Consider the following 16485-nt stretch of genomic DNA (forward strand, 5'->3'; position numbering starts at 1 on the left):
TCTGAAACAGGAGCAGGGGAAGAGGCAGCGGCCGGAGCTTTGTGTTCCCAGCGACTGTGCTGGGAGGACACCCACGGAGAGGACGGGAAGAAGCCGTTTCCCCTCCTATTTACGTCCACCCTCTCCCACTTTCCAACACCCTTTGCGCTTGGCTGATGGCACCAACTCAGCTCTAAATCACCCGCAGCCGCGCTGCTGGCCGGAGGAGAGGTCAAAGGCTGGGAAAAGCCCCGGAGCAGCAGCCGCGGGCTGAGCGCGGGCCCTGCCGAAAGCCGTCAGAAACCGCGCGGCCGGGAAAGGCGCCGGCACCCAGTCCTGCGGGGCGGCAGACCCCGCGCAGCTCTGCTGCCGGGCTGCGCGGGCGCGTGGTGCCTGTCCCTGCCCATCAGCTGCTTCGGCATCGAGGGGTAGAAACAGGAGGAAGCGGATCAGCTCCGGCTGGATCAGCTCTGGGCTGGGTCGCCCGAGCCAGCCCAGCCCGGCAGCGCACCGCAAGCCGGGTGGCGAGAACCACTTATGCGCCCCAGCCCTCCTCTTGCCGCGGTTTGTCCCCAGGCAGCGCTCCTGTCCTCGCCTGCACGGAGCAGCGAAAGCGCTTTCCCCTCTGCTTCCCTGTCTAAAATCTGAGGGCAGCTCCGATGCAGAAGAGCAGGCAGGCTCTCCTGCCTGCCGTTCGCTGGCAGCAGTACCAGGCCACGGCTGGCTTAGCCGCTCGCCCAGGCTCTAAGCCAGCATTTCCCAACTGAGAAGCCTCAGCGGGGCTGTTCTGCGCTGACTCTCGGGCGCTGGGGTGGGGTTCGGAGCCGTTTGTCCCACAGGACAGGCGTTACAGCACCCCACAGCCTCCCTTCCAGTACGCAGACGTCTGCCTCCGCTGCAGCTCCGTCCCCGCCGGCCTGGCGTTTCAGCGAGAAGCACAAGAACCCTCCGCGGGGCGGGGGCCAGGCAATCTCCGCTGCCGTTACCTCCTTGAGCTCTGACAAACAGGCGCTGCATTTGAAACCTCCCCTCCGGGCTGGCAGCTGGGCTAGCGTGGCTATTTCGGACAAGTGCCTTCGCGTTCCTGCCTTCAAGGGCCGTCAGGGCAACGAAAGACAGTTTCTGCTTTTATTATTACAGTTTAATACAGTCTTTGATACAGGAAAGCAGCAGGAGCCAACATGCAAAGCAATTAAAGTCATCGGGGGCTCGAGAGAGATCACCAACAGCTCAACTCGTGTAAGCAGCTGCTCTTTCACCACAGCGACGCAGATGCACCCCTAGGAGCCCGTTTCCCTACGCGCTGCAGCTCGATCGCGCCCCACCGCGCGACGAGTTCATCGCAGAGACCAGACCAATGCGCAGCAGTCAGGAGGAGGGGACCGGTCTTTGATTTTGCCTTTTGAGGACTCAAGTCCGTTACGTGACTGGAGTCCAGCACACCTTGAAACTGGGAGGCTGCGGTAAATCTTGCCTCTGCGGACAGTCTGCCGAGAAGAGGGATGCTTCGGGAAGAGGCGATGGCTTGGACAGCAAGTCAGGAGGTGAAGCGCAGACGCTGGGCTGCAGTTTACCCGTTTCACAGAGCTGGGGCCTCCTGGAGTCGACAGGTCTGTTCAATGCGTGTGATGGATGTTTAGGGTAAAGATTTCCCACAGCGTAAGGGAAATCTTTCCGAAGGAGCAGAAATGGAAGTCCCCGTGAAGACAGAGGTGCCTCGGGCCTGGCCGGCCCTCGCAGACGGTGGAACAAAACCCCACCCGCCTCCCTCACAGCAGTTCGTCTGCAGAGACGTTATGTCCTCCTGCACCTCTTCCTTTGGCAGGCCTCTGCGTCCGAGCCACAGGAGCTGTCCGAGTCGCTTCCCGACGAGGAGGAGGAAGGCTTCGACGTGCTATAGTTCATGCTCAAGACCCACCCCAGTTTGTTGTGTAGCACCTGCTTGAGTCCCGGTGGCAACGGCAGCACCTCCAGCGTGTCCACGTAGTCGGGCAGGAGCTGGCGCAGGCGGTAACAGCAGAGATACTGGAGGGACGTGCAGCTGGCGCAGGAGCGGATCACCTTCATGCTGCTCTTGGCCGCCGTCGAGCAAACCATGGGGTAAAACTTCTTGTTCTGCAGCTTCGTAGCTGCAACCCCTGCCAGGGGAGAGCATCGGGGAGGCGTCACGTTAGTTTTAGCGAGGTGATCTCTCTCCTCCCTGCTACCGAGAACCTATTAACTCCAGAGCTGTTGGATAACAGCCTTTCGAAATCCCAATCTATTAAACAACAAATGGAACCTTCCTCCCACTCGCTTCACGCCTTGGTCTGCTACTTTGCCAGCTTTTTCATAGAATCGCAGAATCGTTTAGGTTGGAGACGACCTTTAAGATCATCAAGCCCAGCCGTTAACCCAGCACTGCCAAGGCCACCACTAACCCATGTCCCTCAGCACCACATCTCCCCGGCTTTTAAATCCCCCCAGGGATGGGGACTCAGCCCCTGCCCTGGGCAGCCTGGGCCAGGGCCTGACAGCCCTTTGGGGGAAGAAGTTTTTCCCAATACCCAACCCAAACCTGCCCTGGCGCAGCTTGAGGCCGTTCCCTCTCGTCCCATCGCTTGTTCCTGGGGAGAAGAGACCGACCCCCCCGGCTCCAGCCTCCTTTCAGGCCGTTGCAGAGAGCGATGAGGGCTCCCCTCAGCCTCCTCTCCTCCAGGCTGAGCACCCCCAGCAGCCCTGCTGCAGCCCGACTCTGAGTTCAGGCAAGGCTGCGCTGCCGCCCGCTCCCAGCCCCGCTGCCCGCAGGCTGCTGCGGCTGCCCTGCCTCTTACCGATGCACTTGCGGTTTTTGAAGAACGTGAGCGTCCCGTGCCACGTGTCCAAATGCACCCCGATGATGGAGCCTTGGCCAAACCTCGACGAGAAGTTCGTTTTGTCTCCCTTGTGATGCAGTAGTCCTTAAAACAAAAAAAATGGCATTCAGTGGAAAGCCTGCGCTCCACAAATTCATCCCAGCTCCCGCGCTGTGAGTTCCCACTGGAACAGCCTCGCTCAGCGCCTAAAAAATCCCTCCGTTGCCTGATCCCTGCCCTCCCACCCCAGAGCGGGCGATGAAAAGGGGAAAGCTGAGGTTTTGCAATACCAGAGCGCGGGCAGCAGCGCTGAAACCCCCAATCAGTGACGTGCAAGCAGCAGCGCAGGCGCCCCGGAGGTTCACGCACCGGTCCTAAGGCGTCTGCACAACGCAGGCGAGGCGAGATGGTCCAAGAGCTGCGAGCTGCAGGCGGCCGCTCCGGTTGTCGTTGACAAAGGGACTCGCAGGTCTGGGGGCCTTTTTGACCTCCACCCCCTTCAGATCATTTAATTCTCAACCCCTTAGGACAGCACTTACGCCCGCTGCTGCCCTTCCTGCCCTCTGCTGCTGCCCTGCCTGCGTTACCTGTGTAGGAGAGCCCCCAGCTGTCCTCGTCCTTGCCCAGCAGGCTGCAGAAGGTGTGGCGGTACTTGTCCAGGTTCACATCCGACGTCCCAATTCCCACCATCTGGGAGGCAAGGCCAGGAAGAAGAACACAAGCTTAGCGCCTTTTCAAGCAACAAAACACAACCCAGACTCCACCTCCGGCTCTCCCCTCTTTTTCTTGGCGCAGTCCAAGACACCCAGAGGCTTTGGTGAAGCCACGTCAGAGGTTTCAGGCCGGAGTCGAAGGCTCCCAGCTCCCATTTCGCTTCCTAAGTGAGGAGCCCCAGCTGAACTACTGGAGAAGCTTGCCGTCCTGTTCACAGAACCACAGAAGGCTTTGGGCTGGCAGGGCCCTTTCCAGGCCATCCCCTCCATCCCCCTGCCATGGGCAGGGACAGCTTCAACCACATCAGGGTGCTCAGAGCCCCGTCCAGCCGGGCCTTGAAGGTTTCCAGGGATGGGGCATCTCCCACCGCTCTGGGCAACCCCTGCCACTGTCTCACCACCCTCGGCGTAAACAATTTCTTCCTTATATCCAGTCTGAATCTCCCCTCTTTCAGCTTAAAACCATCCCCCCTTGTCCTGTCGCAGCAGGCCCTGCTAAAAAGCCTGTCCCCCCCTTTCTTGTCGGCCCCCTTTCAGCACGGCAAGGCCGCAGTGAGGTCTCCCCGCAGCCTCCTCCTCTCCAGGCTGAACCCCCCCAGCTCTCAGCCTGTCCTCCCAGCAGAGCTGTGCCACCCTCGGAGCATTTCGGTGGCCTCCCCTGGCCCCGCTCCAACAGCCCCATGTCCTTCCCGTGCTGAGGACCCCCGAGCTGGACGCGGGGCTCCAGGGGGGTCTCCCCAGAGCGGAGCAGAGGGGCAGAATCCCCTCCCTCGCCCCGCTGCCCACGCTGCGGGGGATGCAGCCCAGGAGACGCTTGGCTTTCTGGGCTGCCAGAGCACATGGCCGGCCCATGGCCAGCTTTTCATCCCCCAGCACCCCCAAGGCCTTCTCGGCAGGGCTGCTCTCCACCCCTCCATCCCCCAGCCTGTGCTGATACCGGGGGTTGCCCCCACCCAGGTGCAGGACCCTGCCCTTGGCCTCGTTGAACCCCATGAGGTTCACACAGTCCCACCTCTCCAGCCCGTCCAGGTCCCTCTGGATGCCATCCCGTCCCTCAGGCGTGTCCATGCACCGCTCAGCTTGGTGCCATCTGCAAACCTGCCGAGGGTGCACTCGATCCCACTGTCCACATCCCCAACGAAGATGTGAAATAATACTGGTCCCGATGCGGACCCCTGAGGGACCCCACTCCTCTCTGGTCTCCACCCAGACATCGAGCCGTTGACCGCAACTCTTTGAGTGCGACCATCCAGCCAACTCCTTATCCACCGAGTGGTCCACACGTCAAATCCATGTCTCTCCACTTCAGAGACAAGGATGTTGTGCAGGACAGTATCAAATGCTTCGCACAAGTCCAGGTAAATGACATGAGTTGCTCTTCCCTTATCTACTACCCCCATCACAGAAGGCCACCAAGTTCGTCAGGTGCGATTTGCCCTTAGTGAAGCCATGTTGGCTCTCACCAGCCACCTCTCTGTTTTCCATGTGCCTTAGCATAGTTTCCAGGAGGATCTGCTCCATGATCTTGCCATGCACAGAGGTGAGACTGACTGGCCTGTAATTCCCCAAGTCTTCCTTTTTCCCTTTTTAAAAATGGGGGTTATGTTTCCCCTTTTCCAGTCACTAGGAACTTCACCGGACTGCCACAGCTTTTCAAATACGATGGAGAGTGGCTTAGCAACTTCATCTGCCAGTTCCCTCAGGGCCCTCGGATGCATCGCACCAGGTCCCACGGACTTGTGCACGTTCAGGCTCCTTAGTCTCAAACCTGACCTTCTCCTACGGTGGGCACTGCTTCGCTCTCCCGGTCCCCGTTCAAAGAACACGGGACGTTTCTGCCTGCCCGCAAGCGACCCTGCCCCACGTACCATGTCTGTGCCGTACACCGGGGAGGTCATCTTGATCTCCCAGAAGTGCTGCCCGTCCACCAGCTCTTTGTTCCCCCGGATGGCGGCGGTGCCGCAGCTGTACTCCATGTGGAAGTTCACCTTGCGGTTGTCGCAGGTCAGCAGCGTGGCCGTCGACTTATTCAGGTCGTCCCACACCCAGTCGAAATCTGTTCAGGAAGCACAGAGGGGACAAGGATGGGCAAAGGCCCTCAGGGAGCGAGCCCCGAGCCAAAGCAGAGCCGGATGCTTCTTCTGAAGGGCTGTTGGGGGGTTATTTATTTATTTTTTTAACCACTTAAGAGGGTAAATCCTAAGCTGTGCACATTGGAGTTGTTTGAGGCCTGAGCTATTCTGCAGCGTCCCACCAGGGGTGGTTCTATGCTCTGAAGCCGAAGCTGTTAGCGTTAACCAGCTCCCATCTTAGCTAACACGAGGTTCCACAGACCCAGGCGGAGCCTCCTTTCTTCCTACGCTTCTCGTAGGCTCAAGGGAATCTCTGCTATCGGCTTTCTCGGCCAGCCCGCGCCCACCCTCTGCCTACCTCTGCCCTGAGCGCACCGGGCCACGCAGCCGGGCGCCCTGCCAGCCCTACCAGGGATCAGCGGCAAGAGGGCTGTAACCACGAGGGCCGGTTTCACTTGTGGCCTCAGCTGGATTTGAAAGCAGGTCCCCGAGGTGAACTCTGATGCGTTAACAAGTTCAGCACTTAGCCCTTGAAACATCCCAGGAGGCACGTGCTTGTAATCTTCCTACAGTCTACGCGGCCTTGAGATGTAAACAAAGGAGCACCGCACGCTGGGACAGAGATGAGGGCCCCCGCGGAAAGCAAGGGATCGGTGCAGGGGTGCAGTCCGTGCCGCCAGGCCAGGACTGCACCCACCTCAAACCCCAACGGCCTACGGCAGGCCGTTGGGGAGCCCCTTCCTTACACTCGTCCTCCTCGCCGCACTGGCAGTCCTTGATGCGGTGGAGGGCGTGCAGGCTGGAGCAGTAGGGCGCTTCGCTCTGGTTCTCGCAGTTGCAGTAGGACTCTCCAGTCACAGGGATGGCGCTCGGGATGGAAGGAGAGAGGGTGGAAAACTCTGGCTCTGAATCCGAGTCGCTGTGCTGCCGGGGAGAGTGGAAGAATGGTCACTACTGAACGCCCCCGGGCTCGGGGAGCTGGGCTGGCAGAGGGCTGCGAGGGCTGGCGTGCCGCAGAGCCGTGCGGGGACGTCCCCAGGCTCGTGCCAGAGCCGGTGGCAGCACGGCCGCATCGTGCCCCGGCCTGGCCGGCCACGCGGGGTGGCGAGGGGCTGCGCCAGTCGAATTGCCCTGCTTTGGGAGCTGGCTAGCATCTGCCTGGGCTGCAGAGACCTCTCGGCACAGGGCACTGCACGATGTGGGTACGTTCTTTGTGCCTTCCCAGGGCGAGGAGCTGTCACGGCAGGCAAGCAGCGTGACGGTCCGAGTCTTTACCACAGGTACTTTTAAGCAAACTCTGTGCTAAAGCTACGGTTTTCAACGGGCAGGTTACAGCCAGCTGGAGACCCCGGCCAAGGCGTCACAAAACCAGAGCACGCTGCTGAAAACCACTGCTCTAGAGAGGCTGGGAGCTGACAGAGAGGAGAGGGAGGCAAACAAGATGAGGAGGAAAAGCGAGAGGAGGCCAGGCAGGGGAGAGGGCAGAACAAAGGGGAACCAGTTGAGCAGCACGGCCGCAGCTCCTCACGCCAGCGCTGCAGACAGGCCCACAGGGAACCTACGGAAGGATTAAAAGGCTTTTGTTTACTTCCATGCACAAACACAAAAACTTGATTTACTATTCCCCAGCGCCAAGAGACCAAAGTGTCCCCGCACCGGACGCTGTAAGAGTCAAAGCCCCGTCTCGTTCCCTACGTTATGGGAGGTTTGGTGTCGCCTAATGGAGTCTCTTACCACAGATTGCAGCGAGTTACTCCAGGTTTACACGCTGGTCAGGCGTACCTGCTTGTTATTCACTCCCACGGCAGACTTTGTAAGCAGTATTTAAACACAAAAATCCTTTAAACTTATCTTCATGTAGCTGTGTGAAATGACTTGGGCTTACTTACGCACTGCCCACCCCTCCTTCGCCAGCCTGCATGTTAACAAGCTTGATTTCTGTCTTTCATCGGCCCTTCCTAACTATGCTATCTAGAAATCCAGCCCTTCCCGTTACTGCAGAAACACAAAGCTACTCTGTAGAGAAAAGGCTCGTTTTCTGGGAGCACAGTGCCCGGGTTTGGACACCGTGCTCTGGCAGTGGCCTCGTAAGGCTTTAGCCTAGCTTTGAAGCTCCAGGAGCAGTTCCTTGCGTCCCCACCGCTGCGTGGGAAACTGAACGCGCCCACTCAAGAACTGGGGAAAAGCACGAAGGTGAATCTAAGTCACTCCTCGCGCCGTTTTACCGACTGCTCTCCCTGCTGTGTTCCCACCTTCCAGCACACCCGGGCCAGCTTCAGAAGTGATGCGCACGTGATGAGCAGGAAACGTGAGAGAATTTCAGTTCAAAGGTATCTGAGACTGTCACTTCACAGACCGGAGCAGCCCCTCTCCCTCCACCACCACCTACCAGCCGCACAAAGCCCAGAAGTTAGCACAGCCACACAGCGAGCCAGACTGGAGAACTGCTCCACTTTAAACACGTATTTAGATCACTACTTTAAAAAGATTTAAAAAATACTGTATGGACTTTATATACGACACACACACATTATATGCTTAAAAAAGTATTTAGGCTAGTAGCGATCAGCTCCCTGGCTCAGCTAACGACAGAGCTGTGGTGCGCAGATTGCAGGCAGCTTAACCTGCGCTGCCTGGGGAAGATGTGCTGGGATCCCCGCTCCCCACGTTAGAGCTCGGAGGGGGCTCGTTAGCTTGTATATTTTATTAAGTCTTTTCTGATTTTGGCCAGTTCTGCCCGCTGAAGTCCCAGCTGCTCAGTTCCACAGACCCCGAGTAAGTGCCTGCTGTCAGGGGAGAGGAAAGCTTTCCCTCGTGTCACTTCAGAGCCACCCGAGCACCAGCCTACCTGCCCATCGGAGTCGTAGCCCCAGCCACGCGTGCCGGTGGCCAAAGTGACCGCCCGGGTGTCCGCCTCGCGCCGCACCCCGCTCAGGACAAAGTGCCAGGCCCTGCTGCTCCGCGTGCGTCGCGCCATGCTGTTCCGAGAGAGGTAAGCTGCGGGGGCAAGGGAGAGGAGGTTAAACACAGCAGCCGTGTCCCACTTCCACCCACCACTCACCGGGCTCTGCTCTCTGAAGCAAACCTCCCCCCGGTCACCATAGCCCTCCCAGGAACGAATCAGCATGAACCACATCTGCACAAGCCCCATCAATGGGTAAACTGATGCAAAATAAGTTCCTCCCGCATCACGAGCCTCTGCAAACTTCAGCCTCTTTCTCTTTTCTCCACGCAGAGTCAGCTTCTCTCCGAGCCCAGGTGCTGAACTGGCCCCCAGAAACGCTCCCAAGACCTGGCGGCGGCAGCAGCTGCCCCCTCCGCACCGCATGGATCCAGCGTCCACCTCTCACCGCTGGCCTGGGGAGCGTCAGGATCGTCAGCCACCGAGGCACGGCCTCCCTGGCACCTGGTCACCCCCTGTCAGCCACCAGGGCTCCAGCCATCGGCCACCTGCACCGCCCTGGCCCCTGCTGCAGCCCCTGTGTGGCCGAGGTGCGTCCGTCCGTCTGTCCGCAGGGAAGGCTGCTTGTTCACCTCCGAGCCACTGCCCACTGAGAGAAGACTTTGCTCTCAGCGTTTGGGCTCGGGGAGAGACCACTTTCTTGCTCACTGAAGGGAAACCGGCCTTTTCCCGGACCTGTCCTGACTTGCCTCAAGGGTGACAGACAGAAGCGAAGCAGCTGCCTGTCTCCCGACTCAAGCGGGGATGTTATTCAGAGACAGATCTCCACGGGCTCCTTCCCTGTGTACAGCCTGACAGACCACAGCAGCTCCTAGCCACCGCGCGGGAGCGTTGCACCGGCTGTGACAGGGAAACCCCAACACCCAATTTCATTTCCCCTAAAGTTTATCTTTGCAGAAAACAACTCCCCACCAAGAAGCACCTGCAGGGCTGTAACCCCCCCCCCCCGTCCCTTGAACCCGCTCCCTCTGCTCAGCCTCCGTGGCTGCCTCCCCGTCACAGCCAGCAGGTCTGCACACCCGCTCCGGCGCGTCCCTGACGTGCAGCAGCTCAGCCCCCAGCGCACGCAAATCCTGCAAACATGTGGCAGGTCAGCCCCGGCCCCGTTCCTCCCGCACCTCGGTCCCCGATGGGCTGGCAGCTCCTGGGAAAGCAGGACAGGCCGAGCCACGGATGCCCTAAAGAGCTCTGGGCATCCCCACCCGCCGAGATCTGGGGGCTCTCACCTCTGCCAAGCACAGCCGTGCTGGGAAAGCACCTGAACCCACGCCAGAGCCCCCCCTTCCCCGGCTTTAAACAGCACCCGCAGCAGCCAAACGCAACAGCTCTGCTCCCCCAGCCCCTCGCGAAGGCCGGGGCTCACGGGGCAGAGCCGGCACGGCACGGCGGCTGCCCCGGTGCGTGATCGGCACCGAGGGCCGAGCCCTCCTAGGCCCCCCCGGGGCTGTCGAGGCCTTCTCGCGGGTCCGAGGCCTGCTCTCCCCGCCAGCCGGCTCCCAGCCGCTCCCCCGCGCTTCGGCCCAAGGGCTGACCCCGACGGGCAGCCCAGGGAGCTGCCGCAGGGCTTCCCTCCGCCCTCACAGCGCTCCGGGCCCTGGACGGAGCCCCCCACCCCTCGCCGGGCACCGAGCGGCACAGACCGCGGGGACACCGGCGGCCCAAGGGGCTCCCCACGGCGGGCAGCCGCGGCCCGGCCCCGCTCTCCCTGACGGCCCCCAGCCTGGCCTCAGGGGCCGGCGCCTCCGCTGGAAGGCGGGAACCAGAGCCCCGGGGGGGCCGCGCAGCTGAGGTGCGGCCGGACCGGACAAGGCCAGGCCAAGCCAGGCCGCCGCGCTTGGGCCGCACAGCCCGGCCCAGGCCCCAGGACTAGGCCCTCGGCTCCCGCCCGCGCCCCGGCCCCGGCCCCGGCTCCGGTCCCGGTCCCGGTCGCGGTCGCGGTCCCTACCCCGGTCCCTGCCCACCTGCCCGGCCCGGCCCGGCCCCGCCGCCGCGCTCTAACCTACTTTCCCCTCACAGGACATAAACAATCCTCTCTCGACACCGCCCCCCAAGCACCCATTGGCTACATCCTCACCGCGCCCCCTCGCCGTTGGCTGAGCGCCCCGTCGCTCACAGCTGAAAAAGGAGGGAGGGGGAGGTGCCTGAGGGCATCCCGGCGACACTGGCTGTGCCGTACGTCAATCATAGGGGAGCCGCGCTATTGGGCGGTGACGGTGGAGGGCCGGGGAAGGTGGCGGAGGGAAAACACCAAGCTCATTGGCTGAGGGGGAGCCAGAGGGTTGGATTGGCTGAGGAGCCTGGGGAGGCGGGTTCCCGGTGAGGGTGCGGCTCGCGATTGGAGGCGGCGCCTGCCAGTCCGTGGGGGCGGGGCTTTAACCCGGCGGAAGGCGGAAGCGGGCGGTGCCGGGCTGCAAGCATGGAGGCGGCGGCGGGGGGTGAGCGGCGGCGGCGGCGGGGCCGCGGCCGGGCGCTTCCCCGGGGCCGAACCGGCCTTCAGCGGGGCGGGGGAATCCCGGGCCTGGCGGGGGGCCGCAGCCCACTTAGTGGGGGACGTCCCGCCTGGGGTGACCGGGCCTGGCGGGGGATCGGGCTCGTCTCCGTGAGGGGAGTTCCGGTGTGACCGGGCCTGGCCGGGTGCCGTGATGGCGGGGCCCGCTTACCGGTGAAAGGTGCTGGGGCGGGGCCCGCTTACCGGGGGGTGGCGCTGGGCCTTACCGGAGTCCCGGGCCTGGCTCCCGCTGGGGGGAAGCGCCGAGTAACCGGGCCTGGCGCGGGGCTGCCGCTGTCAGCGGGCCGCTCCCCCGGGAGCACCTCGCCGCGGGGCTCCGTCTCCCCCCTCCCCGTCCCCCCCTTCTCCCCTCCCACCTCCCCGCCGGGGCCGAGCGCCGTTACCGTCGGTGGAGGTGCGGATGAGGTCGGCCATGGTGCTTGCGGGCTCCATGCCGCCGGTGCCGGTCCCGATGCCGGTGTGATGCCGGAGGGGCAGGGAGGCGGGCCGGGCCCGGTGCGGTGAGTCAGTGGCCGGCGGTGACGGGGCACCCGGGAACGCGGGCCCGGGTGGGTGGCGTTTGCCCGGTCCGACCCTGGGCCGCCAGCGCAGCCCCGGGCCGGGGAACCGGCCCCGAGCGTTCCCCGCTCTCAGCTGCGCGTCGTCGGGCTGCGGCGCCCGAGCCCGAAGCCCCGAGCGGCGCTGACAACGCAGCAAGAAAACGGCGCGAAGGCTGGAGAAGGAGCGTGGGGCCACGGGGAGGCAACTCCCGCGGCGCGGAGGAAGGAAACGCCAAGGGCCTGACCTCACCGGCAGCCTCCGAGCGTTCCCGGGCTGAGCCTGGCGTAGGCACAGCCTGACGAGGCCCCGCGGGTGTTTATTGCTTTGCTGCCCAATTGCCGCTTAGGTCATCGGGACGAAGCCTTTACACCCCGTGGAATGTTTACTGCCCTTGCTCTTGTTGTCCCTTTCCTGACGGCAGGAGGGCTCTGGCACGTCCACCTCTCCCTTCCCTCTCCCTTCCACTTAAACCAGACTTAAAAAAAACTTTCAAACTTCACTTGGAGCAGCGACAGGCACCGTCGCCCTCAGCAGAGACCTCAGTCTCTGTGCTGACCGGTCAGGTGCTGCCGCCTTGCATCAGGAGAGGCCCTGATGCCTCGTTACCGCTCTTATTAGAGCCTCTGATGCCTTGTTATCGTTCCTCCCAGAGAGAAGCAACCTGGCCGGGGTGCGGCACATCCTGCTGGTGCTCTCCGGGAAGGGCGGCGTGGGGAAGAGCACCATCTCCACTGAGCTGGCACTCTCGCTGCGGCACTCCGGGAAGAAGGTGAGCGAGGGTCTGTGGGATGCTGAGCTCTGCCTTCTCCTTCCCGACCCCCAGCTGGGCTGGGTTTTGCTCATCCTTTATGTCTGCGTGTGTCCTGTGCAGGCAGCCTATGGATTCTCTGTGTGAAAATGCTGATTGTGATAGCAGCTCAAGTGTTTCTTTTTCTGTCTTTGCTTCATCCAGTGCAGGGAACTGCACTCTCATCCGAGAGACTAAAATCACCCCAGATTTGTTGTTGGTTTTGAAACAGAGGCACTGAGAAATCACTTTGCTGGTTTGTGGTGTAACGCACGCTCCCGTTGTGGAATGAGGCGGATGAGCTGAAGGATGGCGTTACGATGGGGACGAAGGGGAACGTGGGGGCATGAGACAGGCTGAATTCCCCAGGGTTTTTTAAAGGCTGCGTGCAGCCGATGAAACTGTGTTTCAAATCTGGCTGCTGAGCTTAGAGTCCGTTCTGTAAAGCGTTGCGAGCAGCCAAAATTCGGACGCGGCCGAGCACGGCCGGGTGCTGCCGCTGTGCTCAGCCCTGTCTGAGGGGCTCTGCCTCGCCCCCGCAGGTGGGGATCCTGGACGTGGACCTGTGCGGCCCCAGCATACCCCGCATGTTCCAGCTGCAGGACAACGACGTGCACCAGTGCGACAGCGGCTGGGTCCCCGTCTTTGTGGACCAAGACAAGAGCATCTCGCTCATGTCCATCGGCTTCCTGCTGGAGAAGCCGGATGACGCCGTGGTGTGGAGAGGACCCAAGAAGAACGGTACAGTTGGGTTTTGCTGTCTGGGGCCACCTTCCAGTGCCAGGAACCTTCTGGGAACCCTCCTGGAGGTGGTGGTTGTTCCTGCTGGGGGCCAGGCTTTTCTGGGCAGGTCGTTCCTTGGAGCGAGACAAGGCTCCTGTTCCGCAGGAGTGGGTTCGGGTCACTCGGATGCGGAGAGTGCAGTCCGCGTTGTGCTGACAGCAGCCCTGCCGTTTCTCCCCGGGCCCTTGTCACCCAGGGTGCCTCCTGGCCCACGGCTCCCACAGCACCTGCTGAAACTGGTTTGTTTGTATTTTTTTTTTTCCCTTGCCCTTTTTATTTCCGTAGCTTTGATCAAACAATTTGTTGCTGATGTGGCCTGGGGGGACCTGGACTTTCTCATTGTGGACACGCCGCCGGGCACGTCCGATGAGCACATCTCCACGGTGGAGGCCTTGCGGCCCTACAAGCCGCTTGGAGCAATCCTGGTGACAACGCCGCAGGTAGGGCAGCCGGCTGGGGCTGAACGGGAGTTCCCGGGCAGGCTTCTGCCCCCAGGCATGTTTTGGGGGGGAATATGCACCTCGGGATGGGTGTTCGCACAGGCCTGTCCATGGCTGCTTGTTCTACGCATCTGCCTCTCATTTGATGCATGCCTGCTCCAGACCCACAGTCCATCTGGACAGACGGACACCCCTAACCTCCCCTGCTCTCCCCCACGCAGGCTGTGTCTGTAGGAGATGTAAGGCGAGAGCTGACCTTCTGTAAGAAGACGGGCTTACAAGTTCTCGGCATTGTGGAGAACATGAGTGGCTTCGTCTGCCCGCACTGTTCGGTGAGTTTATTGGGACGCTGGGCTACTGCGGGTTCTCGTTCGTGACGGGGTGTTGTCGGGTGCGGTGCCTCGGGTGGAAAATTGGCCAATGCCACGAGGCTGATGCCGTGAGCTGGGGAGATGAGAAGCTGCCGGCTGCTGTGTGTCCGCTTTTAGGAAAGCGGAGCCAGTGGCTTCTTCCAGGAGAGCTGGGGGAGGGCAGGGGCAAAGGCAGTGCCCTGAGGCTGGGAGGCGGAGGGGAGCTGGCTCTACTCCCCGTGCGGGGTTTATGACTCGCTGCTTTTTGCTCTTCCTCCTTCAGGAGTGCACAAACATCTTTTCCAAAGGGGGAGGTGAGGAGCTGGCCAAGCATGCTGGCGTCCCCTTTCTAGGTGAGTGGCCTCTTGAGCAGAGCTTTCTGTGGTCCGAAGCGATATGGCGGTGCTGTGGGAGTGCTTGAGCGGAGGGGTGCGGCGTCACGGGGGCAGGCAGGCTGGGCTCTGTGTCCCTGTGAGCCCCTGCTTGCCCGGTCAGAGGTGAGGTGTGGTTCTTGCTTTGCTTCTCTGCCATCCAAACTGCTCAGAGTGGGCATCTGTCCCTGCTGGGACAGAGGTGGTGACTATCAGCAGCCTGCTGTGGCTGCTGACGTCACGGTGACAGAGTAAGCAAGCCTGAGGCTGCACAGAGCCATTCTGAAATGCCCTGGAGCCTCCCTGAGAAATGGGGGCTGAGGGCTGAACCCTGCCTCCAGACAGGGGTGGGATCAGAGTGGGAGAGGGTCTCTCATGGGGTCTTGGACCCGGAGGGAGCAGTTGCCGGTGAGAAGTAGCTCCTGGAGAGCTCAGCGAGGGTCGTGGTTGCCCTCCTTCCCACTGCTTCCCCCAGAGACGACTCTGGCAGGGTATTTCTTTCCCATCCTGACTCCAGGCCTTTGCCTTACAATGAGCAAGCAGCCACTTTTCCCCTTCCTCCTATCCCACAGGCTGCGTTCCCCTGGACCCCCAACTCAGTCAGAGCTTGGAAGAAGGCAGAGACTTCATCCGAGAGTTTCCCAAGAGCTCTGCCTTCCCTGCCTTGGCTCGCATCGCCCAGCAGATCCTGGACGGTGCGTCACAGCGGAGCTCCTGAGGAGGGCATGGAGCTGGACTCTTGCTGGCGGAGCCCCTGGCCTGGCAGCGCCACCAGCCCCCCGTGCCGGCGGGGAAGGGGGACGCAGAAACTGTTTAGCTGTAAAACTGTCCCAGTGGAGGGTGACAGAGCGAGGGGGGAGCACGGCGATCCAAAAAGGGAAGCGCTGCTCCGTCCCCCCGGATTTGAAGAGACCCTGCGCAGGCGCTCCCGCCTGCGTGGCGGCAGCCTGCTCCTCGCCTTCTCGGCGCGGCGGTGCTCTGCCCAGGTGGTACAGTTGTTCCTAGCCCCGCGCACGCAGAGCCTTCCCCCGCAGCCAGCTGTGGCGTGGGTGCTTGGGTCCGCAGCGTCTCATGCGGCGCTTCTGGTGATCACCCAACGCAGCCACAGCGGCAAACGCCGTCAACTCTTCTCCCCGCCACTGCACCCAAATGGCACCGATCGTCTGGATCGTGGCTCCGCGTGCTGCTGCCTTCCACCGCTTTCCTTGTGTGACGGATTATATGGTACTTAGTTCAGTGGCTGGGGGGTTCCTGCTGAAGGCTCTGATGTGGCCCCAGGCCACCTTGCTCTGAAACCTCGGATCCCTGATGAGGGCACGGCACGTGCTTCACGTGAGGAAGTGTCTTCAGGGGATCTACCGCTGGTCTGCATCCTGCCGGGCTGGAAACAAGGCCTTTCTGGTCTGCTGGGGGTCATCGTGACTCAGGAATATTTTTAAAGATTCCAGGCAGTAAACACTTTTCCTAAAATCCAAGTCTGTGACGTATGTTTTTCCATGGCATCAGGCCTCATCGTAGCTGGGAGTCTTGGTATTGCGAGCACTTCACGTACATCCAGGCATTTCCTGCTTTTCCCCAGTTTCCTTGCTGGGGTTCAACTAAATCTTTCCTCCTTCCATACCAGCCTCAGGATCCAGCCCGTCCCTTGTCCTGCCAAAAGCTGGTCCTGGCAGTCCTCTGCGGGATGCTTTGCCGTGGTTTTTCTCCACGCCCCTGCCACACGTGCGGCGCCTCCGTGTCCCCGGGTGGTTCCTGCCTCGTTGCTCTGAGTGTCCTGCTCCCTTGAACCTCCTTCCGTGGCCTCAGAGCTGCTGCTCCCGTGGGATCCGCTCTCTTGCAGGCTCGAGTTAAGCTGGGGAAGCAAACGAAGGTGCATCTTGTCTCCCTCCCTCCTGGACTCCGAGCCCCTCCTGCCTGGGTGCCCTCCCCGCACTCAGGACTCCTCCTTGCAGTGCTGTTTTTGGGAGGCAGGGGGAAATCTCAGATTTCCACTAACCAAACCGGATTATCGTGGCAGCCGTGTGGAGGAGAGCAGGAGGAGCATCTGTCCCCGCTCCCACTGCGCCCGCAGCGAGGACTCACACCTGACCAGGTTTCCCCATGTGCAACTTTCCGGGAAAAATTTTTTTTCCTGACCTTTGATCA

The 16485-nt window shown here is 61.6% G+C and overlaps 2 protein-coding genes across 7 annotated transcripts; one reads left to right on the forward strand and one right to left on the reverse strand.

Annotated features, from left to right (window-relative positions):
- Nucleotides 1-1093: 1093 nt before the first annotated feature.
- SPSB3 (splA/ryanodine receptor domain and SOCS box containing 3) lies at nucleotides 1094-12265 on the reverse strand. 6 transcript variants are annotated; one of them, XM_087734819.1, is made up of 7 exons: nucleotides 11453-12265; nucleotides 8447-8595; nucleotides 6345-6522; nucleotides 5395-5582; nucleotides 3401-3503; nucleotides 2793-2918; nucleotides 1094-2117 (listed from the first exon to the last, which is right to left on the reverse strand). In XM_087734819.1, the coding sequence occupies exons 1-7, from the start codon at nucleotides 11499-11501 to the stop codon at nucleotides 1774-1776; spliced, it is 1137 nt and encodes a 378-aa protein (XP_087590945.1). In that variant the 5' UTR covers nucleotides 11502-12265; the 3' UTR covers nucleotides 1094-1773. The 6 variants fall into 6 exon arrangements, with proteins under 6 accessions (XP_087590945.1, XP_087590947.1, XP_087590946.1 ...); XM_087734821.1 differs by lacking the exon at nucleotides 11453-12265 and adding an exon at nucleotides 10564-10646; XM_087734820.1 differs by lacking the exon at nucleotides 11453-12265 and adding an exon at nucleotides 10522-10633.
- Nucleotides 10938-15815, forward strand: NUBP2 (NUBP iron-sulfur cluster assembly factor 2, cytosolic). The gene is made up of 7 exons (XM_087734825.1): nucleotides 10938-10995; nucleotides 12260-12378; nucleotides 12939-13137; nucleotides 13465-13619; nucleotides 13841-13951; nucleotides 14253-14322; nucleotides 14913-15815. The coding sequence occupies exons 1-7, from the start codon at nucleotides 10977-10979 to the stop codon at nucleotides 15056-15058; spliced, it is 819 nt and encodes a 272-aa protein (XP_087590951.1). The 5' UTR covers nucleotides 10938-10976; the 3' UTR covers nucleotides 15059-15815.
- Nucleotides 15816-16485: the final 670 nt, after the last annotated feature.

The sequence above is a fragment of the Nipponia nippon genome, unplaced genomic scaffold, assembly GCF_047370975.1.
Source record: "Nipponia nippon isolate SJK-2023a ecotype South Korea unplaced genomic scaffold, ASM4737097v1 scaffold_5, whole genome shotgun sequence".
In the NCBI taxonomy this organism is placed as follows: Eukaryota; Metazoa; Chordata; class Aves; order Pelecaniformes; family Threskiornithidae; genus Nipponia; species Nipponia nippon.